The 10,686-nt window shown below is 53.1% G+C and overlaps 1 protein-coding gene across 3 annotated transcripts in view; it reads left to right on the forward strand.

Moving 5' to 3' along the window:
- The window catches only part of PPL (periplakin), a 47,476-nt gene that overhangs the window by 31,991 nt on the left and 4,799 nt on the right, over nucleotides 1-10,686 (forward strand). For 2 of the 3 annotated variants that reach the window (XM_036309386.1, XM_036309385.1), the window contains exons 9-21: nucleotides 822-917; nucleotides 2,140-2,262; nucleotides 2,406-2,552; nucleotides 3,123-3,274; nucleotides 4,118-4,215; nucleotides 4,424-4,581; nucleotides 5,251-5,513; nucleotides 5,598-5,736; nucleotides 6,470-6,663; nucleotides 8,306-8,456; nucleotides 9,211-9,294; nucleotides 9,972-10,088; nucleotides 10,584-10,676. In XM_036309386.1, the coding sequence (XP_036165279.1) occupies nucleotides 822-917; nucleotides 2,140-2,262; nucleotides 2,406-2,552; nucleotides 3,123-3,274; nucleotides 4,118-4,215; nucleotides 4,424-4,581; nucleotides 5,251-5,513; nucleotides 5,598-5,736; nucleotides 6,470-6,663; nucleotides 8,306-8,456; nucleotides 9,211-9,294; nucleotides 9,972-10,088; nucleotides 10,584-10,676 (1,815 nt within the window). The remainder of the gene's footprint in view (nucleotides 1-821; nucleotides 918-2,139; nucleotides 2,263-2,405; nucleotides 2,553-3,122; nucleotides 3,275-4,117; nucleotides 4,216-4,423; nucleotides 4,582-5,250; nucleotides 5,514-5,597; nucleotides 5,737-6,469; nucleotides 6,664-8,305; nucleotides 8,457-9,210; nucleotides 9,295-9,971; nucleotides 10,089-10,583; nucleotides 10,677-10,686) is intronic. The other variant, XM_036309387.1, reaches the window with a different exon arrangement.

The following is a 10,686-nucleotide window of genomic DNA, read 5'->3' on the forward strand; positions in this document are numbered from 1 at the left end:
GGGGGAGGTGTCCATCTGTCTGCCTGTCTCATTATTCTGCCCTCTCATCTTGCTCTGACCCTGCCTCCGCTCATTATTGTCACGTCCTGCTCTCACGCCTCCCCCCCCCCCCCCCCGACTTCTGAAGCCCATATGGCACCTGTGTCAGTGTCCTGGGGCTGCCCTAACAATGACCACAAACTGGGTGGCTTTAAACAACAGGATGTATTCTCTCATAATTCTGGGACAGAAGGGTAACATCAAGGTGTTGGCAGGCTTGTTCCCTCTGGGGGAGGGTTCTTCCTTGCCCCCCTCCCTGCTTCCGGCTGCGGCAATCCTTCCCTGGCTTGGGCCTGCATCACTTCCATCTACACTACTGTGCACAGGGCCTCTCCCTTGTATTTCCTCTTCTTACAGCAACACCAGTCATTAATTTAGGGCCCATCCTAAATCCAGGTGATTTCATCCTGAGATACTTTAACCAATTACATCTGCAAAGACCCCGATCCCAAATGAAGTCACGTTCTAAGTTTGGGGTGCGGAGATACCATTCAGTTTCATGGCATTTTTTAAAGGCACCACTTTGGGCAGACGCAACCCCTCCTGTGCCTTATGCACTCTGCAGCCCAGGCACCTGTGCAGGGCAGCCCGGCTAGGCTCCGTGACATGTCCCCTCTCTCTCCTCTTCTCACCCCTGGGGAGCAGCTGGCTGCCCCTGTGGGAGCCACACCCATGCAGATGCCGGATGCCCTCTCCCCCGCCCTCTCTGGTCTGGAATCCCACAGGCCTCTTCCAGTGCCCCAGGCACCCGCCCAGCAGTGACACCCCCCCTTCTCTGGCAGGCTCACATGGAGGCTGTGCATGCAGATTGGAAGGAGTATCTGAACCTGCTCATCTGTGAGGAGAGCCACCTGAAGTACATGGAAGACTACCACCAGGTACCCCGGCCTAGGCCCACTGGTGGGAGCACTCAGGGCCTACGTGGCCCACTTTTGGCCTCCATGCTGCTTCCTCGGGAGCCTTGCAGGGCTGCCTTCCTGGGCCTCCTGCTGCCACTGCTGGACACGGGTGTGCCTCCAGCTTGCCCGGCCCTGGCCAGTCTCTTCCCTGGGGGCCAAGGCCGGGGGGTGAATTCACCAGGTCAGTGTGAGGCCAGGAATGAATGTGTGGGTTTTCATTTTGGTAAAATATATATAATATGAAATTTGCTATTTTAGCCATGTTTAAGCATACAATCCAATGTGGTACAACCATCACCAGTCTTTCCAAACTTTTCGTCACCCCGAATGGGAGCTCTGAGCCCGCCAACAGTCACTCCCCATTCCTCCCTCCCCCAGCCGCGGGTAACCTCTGATCTGTTGTTCTTCGGGCTGCCTATTCTAGATATTGCATATAAGTGGAATCTCATGCTACATGGCCTTTGTGGCTTCTCTCACTGAGTATGTTTCCAAGGGTCATCCATGTTGTGGCATGAATCAGAATGCCATTCCCCTTTACGGCCATGTAGTATTCCCTTGCGTGGACAGACCACATTGTGTTTACCCATTCATCTGTTGATGGAGACCGGTTGTTTCATAGGAACGTGTTTTTTAGGAAGAGCGGCAGGTGACTAATGATTGTGCGGTCTGGGGACGCTTGAACTCAGATGACACTTCTGTAACTCCTGTTTCGGTGTCTGAGCCCTGCTGGGCTGTGAGATTCACAGGATCCCAAAGTGCCTTTCGTGGCTGCAGCCCAGGGGACAGCTGACAATGAGTGATTCCAGAGTTGATGAACTAAAGAATGGGCAAAAGAATTTTCTAGAACAAAGTGGGGCGGCTTGTCTTCCATGTATCAACAATGAAAGCATAGCATTATCAGGGTGTCCCTGGCACAAAGAGGAATGACATTTAAGAGCGCCGAAGGTCGTCGGTGTGCACTTGAAAGTTAACGGGTCGCAGAGGTGGTCACGTGGACTGGTGGGAAGGGACCTGGCTTCTTCCCATGAGGCCCTCTCGGGAGCCAGGCCTGGGCTGGCTGGGTGTCCACGAGCAGCAGAGCCTGTGGACTCCGGGTGAGTGGGAGGCCCAGCCCGACTGGGATTGGACTTGCAGCCATAGCCAGGATTAGCCAGGTGTCCTAGTTGCTTCATAGTCATAATTGGGCCACCTGGTCTCCTAGTTCCACAAAGACGTGAAGGACGCTCAGGAGCTGCTACGAAAGGTGGATTCAGACCTGAACCAAAAATACAGCCCTGACTTCAAGGACCGATACCAGATTGAGTTGCTGCTGCGGGAGCTGGATGTGAGTGATGGTCCCATGAGTGACTCCGGGTGACCCCTCCCTGCCCTCAGCCCCAAGCCGGCCCCCCACAGCTCTCCCCTGCTGCCTGGCCCCCGCCCCCCGGGGAGGCTGCACGATCTCATTGTGGCATTCCCCATGCTCAGGACCAGGAGAAGGCTCTGGACAAGTATGAGCACGTGGTGCAGGGCCTGCAGAAGCGAGGGCAGCAGGTGGTGCCCCTCAAGTACCGCCGGGAGACGCCGCTCAAGCCCATCCCCGTGGAGGCGCTCTGTGACTTTGAGGGTGACCAGGTGAGCTGTTGCCCAGGTGTCCCAGGCAGGCCAGGCCCAAATATGCCTCTTTTCATGTCACTGGAAGGTCTTAGGGGTGACATCGCTAAATGAGGGCCTCAAACGTTTTCAGGACCCCTGTCATTGGGGTCATTCTCTGCCAGGTCCCCCCCCCCCCCCAATAGCTAGCTGCCTTGGTCTTGTGTGCTATCAGCTTAGCAACCCCAGTATTCCAGCAGGAGTGCCAGGGAGGGTTCTCACTGGCCCAATTTGACTCATGTGAGCCTCAACCAGTCACTGGGGTGTGCGTCAGGGGATAATGCCATTCTCTCATTGGTGGGCCCGAGTCACATGTCCACCCTGAGTAGTAAAGGGCTGGGAATGGAGAAGGAGAGGCCACATGGACTGGGAATGGGGGGAGTTCTAGTCCTTCCCAACTAGGGCACGATGTCTTGGGAAGGATCTGAGAGATGGGCTGACTCCCCACGTGCCAGAGTTGGTGGGCAGGACCAAGGTGGCCTCTGGGCTCCCAGGCTACCAGCCAAGGCAGGTCTCTCTGTGCCTTCTCACTGTTTGGCCTGCCCATGCCAGGGCCTGATCTCAAGGGGCTACAGCTACACCCTGCAGAGGAACAACGGAGAGAGCTGGGACCTCACCGACAGCGCGGGAAACACGCTGACCGCCCCAGCCGTCTGCTTCATGATCCCCCCCACCGACCCCGAGGCCCTGGCTCTGGCCGACAGGTACAGGCTAAGGAGGTAGCCAGCATGGACTGGCCCCACCCCTTGGGTCCCTTCATTGCCCTGGTAACACCCCCACACCTGTACCCACTTGGAGGCTCAGTGGGACAGGGGCAGATCCTGTTGGCCCGACTGACTTGCTGTGTGTGAATGTCCAGCTGTGGGCACAGTTCAGTGAGCACTTTCTCTGGAAGTGTCTCTGGGCCTTTGCACATACTGTTCCCTTTACCTGGACACCTACTCATTGCCTGGTCAGCTCAAGCCTCTCGGCTTGACTCGGCGCCAGGGTCACCTCTTCTGTGAAGCCTTCCCTGACTGCCCCTTGCCTAACACCTTGCTCTACCTCCTCCCTCCCGAGCACACCCTGCTCCTGATCAGGGTGCTTTGTGTAAGTGTCAGTCTCCTGGCAGGGGCTCCTTGAAGTCTACTGTCTCCAGGGCCTTGTTCAGGACCTGGGGCAAAGTGAAGACCCAAGAACTTTGTTGAGTGAGTGACTCTGGGAATGCTTCATTTACTCATTCAGCAAGTATTTACTGAGCACCTGTGTGCTGCTCCCTCAGGGGTAACATCTTAGGGAAGGCAAAGGAACAAACAAGATGATTTTAGGAAGTAAGACTTGCTACGAAGAAGAGAGAAAGGGGTGAAGGAAGGAGGGGGTCCATCTGAACCCACAAGACAGGCCAGCGTTTCAGCAAACCTTTGTATGTGTTGTGATTTAACTTTTCAAAGCATTTTGATGGTGCCTGACTCCTCTGGGCTGTTGGCCCAGCCGAAGTCCAGGGTCTTGTGCCTGAGGGTGGAGGGGCAGTAGGCTGCCCTGGATCCAGTCCATTTTTGCTCTCACAGCCTGGGCAGCCAGTACCGGAGTGTGCGGCAGAAGGCATTCGGGACCAGGAATGCACTCCAGCAGCGGCATGAGGTGCTCAAGGCAGAGAACCCTGGAGGTGGGTGCCAGGGCCACTGCCCAGCCTGTGGGGGGACAGGGAGGAGGCAATGGACCCACGGTCTGTGCTGCTGAAGGGACAGCATGGGTCAGGCCTGGCAGGGGTAGGGGAGGCTGAGCCAGCCCTGGACGTCCCAACTGGCCTTCTCGGCCCCTTCCCTGCGACTCATGCCCCCAACTGACACCCAACTCCGATTTCCGTCCGGCAGACGCCTCTGACCTGCAGGGACGGCAGCTGCTGGCAGGCTTGGACAAGGTGGCCAGTGACTTAGACCGGCAGGAGAAGGCCATCACAGGGATCCTTCGGCCACCGCTGGAACAAGGCCGGGCTGTGCAGGACAGTGCCCAGCGGGCCAAAGACCTCAAGGTACCACCAGGCTGGGGCCCCTGCTCAAGCTCCCATCTCCACCTGCCATGTGTCACAAGAATTCCTGAGTCATGGGGGGTGGGGGTGGTGCTAGGCCGGGGATCAGGAGGTGCCTGAGCCTGGTGCCCTGCTTCAAACACGTCCAGGAGAGGCCTGGGGAGGTCCGTCTCTGCGTGTTTGATGCCTGAGCAGCTCGGTGCCAGGTGGGAACAGCATCCATGCTCCTCTCTCACAGACGGTCTCCCTAGTCATCTGGCGCCTTCTGTGGCAGGGGTGACCGTGCTTGGTTTCCAGAGGAACTGGGCTTGGAGAAGGGGCCTCACATCACGGCTGACAGAGGCTGTCAAGGCCGAGAGGATGCCCAGTAGAGGGTGGGAGCAGAGGCCAGGCCCCACCATGTCCCTTCCTAAGCTGCTTGGGTACCCAGCTGTGAACAGGGAGAGAAAACGTGCCTCCCTCATGGGGTTGCCCCCAACAATGAATGAAATCACTAAATATGGTGCTTGGAACAGTGAGTGCTGGGTAACTGCCTGTTCATTTCATTCCCTTGTGAGTCCCCTGCTTGGTGCAGAATGCCCGGGGTGCTCAGTACACATGCAGACTCAGGCTCCCAGGCAGGACCCAGGCTTTGCATCTCCATCAGAGCCCCCCCCCCCCCCCCCACAACAGCTTCCCCTGCTCCCTGAGGTTGGCAGGCCACTGGGGGAGGAGGATGCCCAGCTGTGGCCAACAGGAGGCCTTTGGTCTCCACAGAACATCACCAACGAGCTGCTGCAGATCGAGCCTGAGAAGGCTCACAGCACAGCCGAGTGCGAGGCCTTCGTGCAGGCCCTTCCGGGCAGTGGCAGCACACCCTTGCTGAGGACCCGGGTGGAGGACACCAACCGCAGATACGAGCGCCTGGTGCAGCTGCTGGACTTGGCCCAGGAGAAGTGGGTGTCAGGCGGGCAGCAGGGAGGTCAGCTGGGGTCGGGGGGCCAGGCAGGCACCCCCTCACTCTTGACCTGTGTCCTCAGGGTTGCCATTGCCAACCGCCTGGAGAAGAGCCTGCAGCAGGCCTGGGAGGTGCTGGCCACATATGAGAACCAGCTGACCCAGGACGACACAGTGCCCGAGAGTGGCCGCGCCCTGGACAGCAAGAGGCAGGAGCTGGCGGTGAGTGTGGGGGCCCTGGGCCGTGGGACCCTTTCTGTCCAGGCGCTGGCACCCATCAGCTCTGGACAGAAGAAAGGCCCAAGACCCTGATGCCCAGGGCAGGAAGTCTCTGCAGGTTTGTATGCCCACAATGCCAACTGGAAGTTGTAAATGGAGGCACATGGCACAAATCCCAGCTGCTCATGGCTTGTGGAAACGGGGCACTTGTATTTTTAAATCAGAGATGTGCATGCTCCCCTCCCCCCAAGATTTCCAGTATCTATGCAGCAGCTGCCAGCAAACCTCCAGCATTTACCTGCCTGACCGCTATGGACATCCAAGTCTGTGAGCCCAAGGGAGGCCATTATTCACACATCAATTCACAAAACCCTGGCTGTGTGCTATGACCCTCACCTCAGAGCTGAGGAAATGGGCCTGGAGGCTGGAGAGCAGCAGGCCATTCTAGTCCTGGGCGCAGCATCACAGGGCACATGCTGCCAACCATGGGGTTTTTAGTTTTTCCAGGTTTTGTTCATTTTAACAAAATGGAACTTTGTAGAAATGGCCACCAGATGTGAGGAGAAACTCAGAGGCAAGGCCCAGTCCCTTCCCACACCCAGGCATTAACCCCCCCCCCCCCAACACACACACACACACACACAGCAGGTGTCCCCAAGCACTGGGGCAGTGCTGCCTTGGCCCCTGCGAGCTCTGACCACAGCGCCCGCCCACTGGCTGCCTCTCCACCCCACAGGCCATGGCCTCTGAGCTGCAGGCCCAGAAGTCCCTCCTCAGTGAGGTGGAGCAGAACCTGCAGGCCGCCAAGCAGTGCTCCAGCTCCCTGGCCAGCCGCTTCCAGGAACACTGCCCTGACCTGGAGCGCCAGGAGGCCGAGGTGCACAAGCTGGGCCAGCGCTTCGACAACCTCCGCCAGCAGGCTGAGTTCAGGTGAGGGGCCCTGAGCTAGTCTGCCTTGAGGCAAGATGCTCAACCGACACCACCAAAGGCTGTTTTCTAAATAATTTCTGCTTTCTGAAAAAGTTATATATATACAAAGTAAAACACTCAGTAATTATGACCCTTTGTATGCCATAAGCGTCTATAGATGTAAGGATGGTTTCCGTTTTGGATGCGTGGCAGTTAACTGGTTAATGACCAGCCCCACTTTCCCAAGGTAAACACTGCTACCAGTTTCCTATGAACCCTCCCAAAAGGTGTTCTGTACAAGCTGGGGTAAGGGGTAAACACATGACAACGTATCATGTACACTGTAGCTTGCTGTTTTTCCTGTCATATATTTTATAAGCCTCATGAGTTAGTTAAGTATTCCCTTCTCCTCTTCTGTTTTCTGGAAGAGTTTGTATAGAACTGATATTACTTCCTTAAATGCTTGGTAGAATTCTCCAGTGAGGCTGTCTGGGCCTGCATTTTTTATGAGAAGGATTTTAACTACAAATTCAACCTCTTTAATATTTGGTAAGGAGAGGGAGAGAGAGAAAGAGAAACATCAATCAGCTGCCTCCTGCAGGCACCTTGAATGGGAATTGAACCTGAAACCTGGGTATGTGCCCTGACTGGGAAGCAAACCGGTGACCTTTCAGTACACAGGACGATGTTCAACCAACTGAGCCACACTGGCCAGGGCTCATCTCACTCTTGAGTAGTTTGTGTCTTTCAAGAAATTTATCCATTTCATCAAGTTGAACTTATTGGCATAAAATTGTTCATGATATTCTCTTATCACTGCCTGCAGGTTCTGAGGCTATATCCCCTCTCACTCCTGATGTTAAATCTTCTTTCATTGTATATGCACATTCTCTTTTATCAATTTATTGACCATTTTAAAGAACTAGCTATGGTTTCAATGATTTTTCCTGTTTCCAGTTGCATTGATATCTGCTTTTTATTATTTCCTTATTGCTGCTTAATTTAATTTGCTCTTTTTATTTCTTAAGGTGGAAGCTTAGATTGTTGATTTGAGAGCATTCTTTTCTAATACAAACATTTAATCCCATACTTTTCCCTCTCAGCAGTTTTTGCTGTGTCCCACACATTTTGGTATGTTTTTATTGAGGTCCTTTAGCACACAGTATCTCTGCATGTCAGTACATGTGGACCTACCTACCTGTTCTTCACAGAGGCCAGGGAGGACTCCAACTTAACATTCCATAATTTGCTTAACTATTCCCTTTCTAATGAACATTAAATTACATTTGTATTCCAGTTCAATTACATTCGTCCCCCACCCCTCTAAACACACATTTTAAAAAATGAAAACACACACAAAGAATACAGATTACTCCTTTAAAAGGGACAGGAGAAGCTTTTTTTTTTTTTAAAGAGGAAGGGAAAGTGAGGTAGAAACATCAATGAGAGAGAAACATTGATCAGCTGCCTCCTGTACACCCCTCACCAGGGGTCGAGCCCACAACCCCGGCTGTGCCCTGACCAGGAATCGAACCATAACCTCTTGGTGCATGGGCCACATAAGCTCAACCACTGAGCTACAGCGGCTGGGAAGGGACAGGGTAAGGTTTTAGTGAGACATCGTCTCGCTGTGCCAGAGGCCTGACCAGCTTTGCTCCTGCAGGGCCCAGAGCCTGCGGAGTGCCAAGGCTGCCTATGATGACTACCGCAGTTGCTGCGACCACATGCTCCAGTTCTTGTCCAACATCCCAAGCTATGAGCCCCAGGAGACAGACAGCCTCAACCAGATGGAGACCAAGCTGAAGAATCAGAAAGTAAGACAACTGCTTCTGCATTCACAGGCATAGTCACAAGGTGGGGTCAGAGGTCAGTCATTCCCCTTTGTGGAGAGCCAGGAGTGGCTGCTGTTTGCCCTGGCAGAGCTGTGATCTCACGGGACCTTGGCCCTGCCTGGCTCCCAGCACTTAACTCTGAGAACAAGGACAGTCTTGCTCACTTCCCCCTCCTCAGTTCCCAGCATGGGTCCTGGCTCAGAGTGGACACTGAGTGCAGGCCGGCTGAGTGAGTGAATGGCTACGAAAATACAAGAGGCCCCCGCATGGGGAAAAATCCCATTTTCAAAGTTCAGAGTCCTAGGTCCTCAGAAGGCAGCAATGACAATAGGGTGAGGGAGAAGGAACATGGGAACCCAAATGCCAGTTCACTGTTAGCTGTGCCCCTCAGGCAAGCCACTGAACCTCACTGTGCCTCGGTTTCCTCACTTATGAGCTGGGTAAGGATGGTACTTACCTCACAGGATTGTTGGAAGATTAAACGAGGTCATCTAAGTTACATATTAGAACAGTGCCTGACATTTTGAAGCACACAGTAAACATTCTTTTCCTGGCAAAGATAATCTTGGCCCTTCTTCACCGGGCCTTAGAATTGCCTTTATAACCAACACATGCATACAAGGAAGCCATTCATTATATTCTGTACAACAGAAGAATTTCAGATTTAAGGAATCTAGCTAATTTATCAAAGTTGTTCTTTTTTTGTTTTGTTTTGAAAGTCTCTGTTGTTTTACAGAACCTGCTGGATGAAATAGCAAGAAGGGAACAGGAAGTTCAGAAAGTCTGCGCTCATTCCCAGCAGTACCAGCAAGCTGTCAAGGTGAGAAGCGAAGTCCCGCCCAGAGTGTAAAACATCAGGGCCTCTGGGAAGAGGAGCACTGGGCCTGGCAGGGTCATCCTCAGGCCCCACTGGCAGCCATGCAAACTGGCACACCCTTTGGGAAAATAATATGATATTAGGCATCAAATACCAGAGAAGGGTTTTCTACTATATGAAGCAGTAAACTGGGGGGAATTTATCCTAACTGGAAAAATACAGAATAACACCAATATAGGATAAATAAAATCACTGTAACAGCATTATATATACTAGCAAAATAGACAAACTAGAAATAACCTAAATGTCCAATAGCAGAGGAATGGCTAGGTAAATTATCATCCATCCACTTGATGGACTATGAAGTCATCCAACTGATAAACCAGAGGATAGGAGGGGGCAACATGAGACAAATGGAGAAGCACAGCATCATCTCTAGCGTGAAGGGAAGGCCTGAAGGGAGCCCTTTGGGAGGGGAATTGTGGGCATACTTTTTCTTGTTTCACATGTTGTTGAGGGACATAGCTATGTATTGTTGATGTATTGAAGGTTCTCAAAAACTCCTGGCAGACGGTACAGAGTGCAGCTGAGCGGAAGACCTCTGCAGTCAGCTGGCAGGGCTGTAAGAATATTGCAGCCGCAACTGACCTTGTTTGCCCTCTGCCATGTCTCTCCCCTAGGACTATGAATTAGAAGCAGAGAAACTAAGGTCCCTTCTTGACTTGGAGAATGGAAGGAGCAGCCATGTGAGCAAGAGAGCCAGGCTCCAGTCCCCTGCTGCCAAAGTGAGGGAAGAGGTGAGCTCTGGGGTAGGCATACTGAGTTGCGCAGCCTTCCAGGGAGCATGGAATGCAGGCCTCACATGGAAACTGGGCTGAGAGCTTTCCTGGGTGCAAACAGGTTTTGTAAGAGAAGATAATGAACTTTTTCTGGGACAGTGACATTGATATACCTAGAAAGACAGCCTGCTGGAGGTATCTGTGTCAGAGCCATGGATTAGAGAGGTTCCCACTCTGCTCCCCCCGCCCAATACATATACAGGAGGCTGATGTTATTATTTCCTCTATACACAAGAATATTAACGCTCCAACAGAGATCTGCTCAAGGCCACTGGGAATTAGACTTCTGACTCTAAACCCAGTTTTCTCTCCACCAGATGACTGTAGTAGAACTCCCAAGTAGGAAGGGGCAAGAAGCTACCCTCTATCCCCAAATGCCAGACTTTTCAAAACCCGTCCTAGCTCTTTCCCCCTCAGTCTATTGACTCCTATTTGCTGAATGCTCCCCTATAGGAAGCGACCCTTACTGCCAAGTTCACCGAAGTTAACGCCATCAACAGACAGAGGCTGCAGAACCTGGAGTTTGCTCTAAATCTACTGAGACAGGTAATGAATC

This window comes from Myotis myotis, unplaced genomic scaffold, assembly GCF_014108235.1.
Source record: "Myotis myotis isolate mMyoMyo1 unplaced genomic scaffold, mMyoMyo1.p scaffold_m19_p_5, whole genome shotgun sequence".
Classification (NCBI taxonomy): Eukaryota; Metazoa; Chordata; class Mammalia; order Chiroptera; family Vespertilionidae; genus Myotis; species Myotis myotis.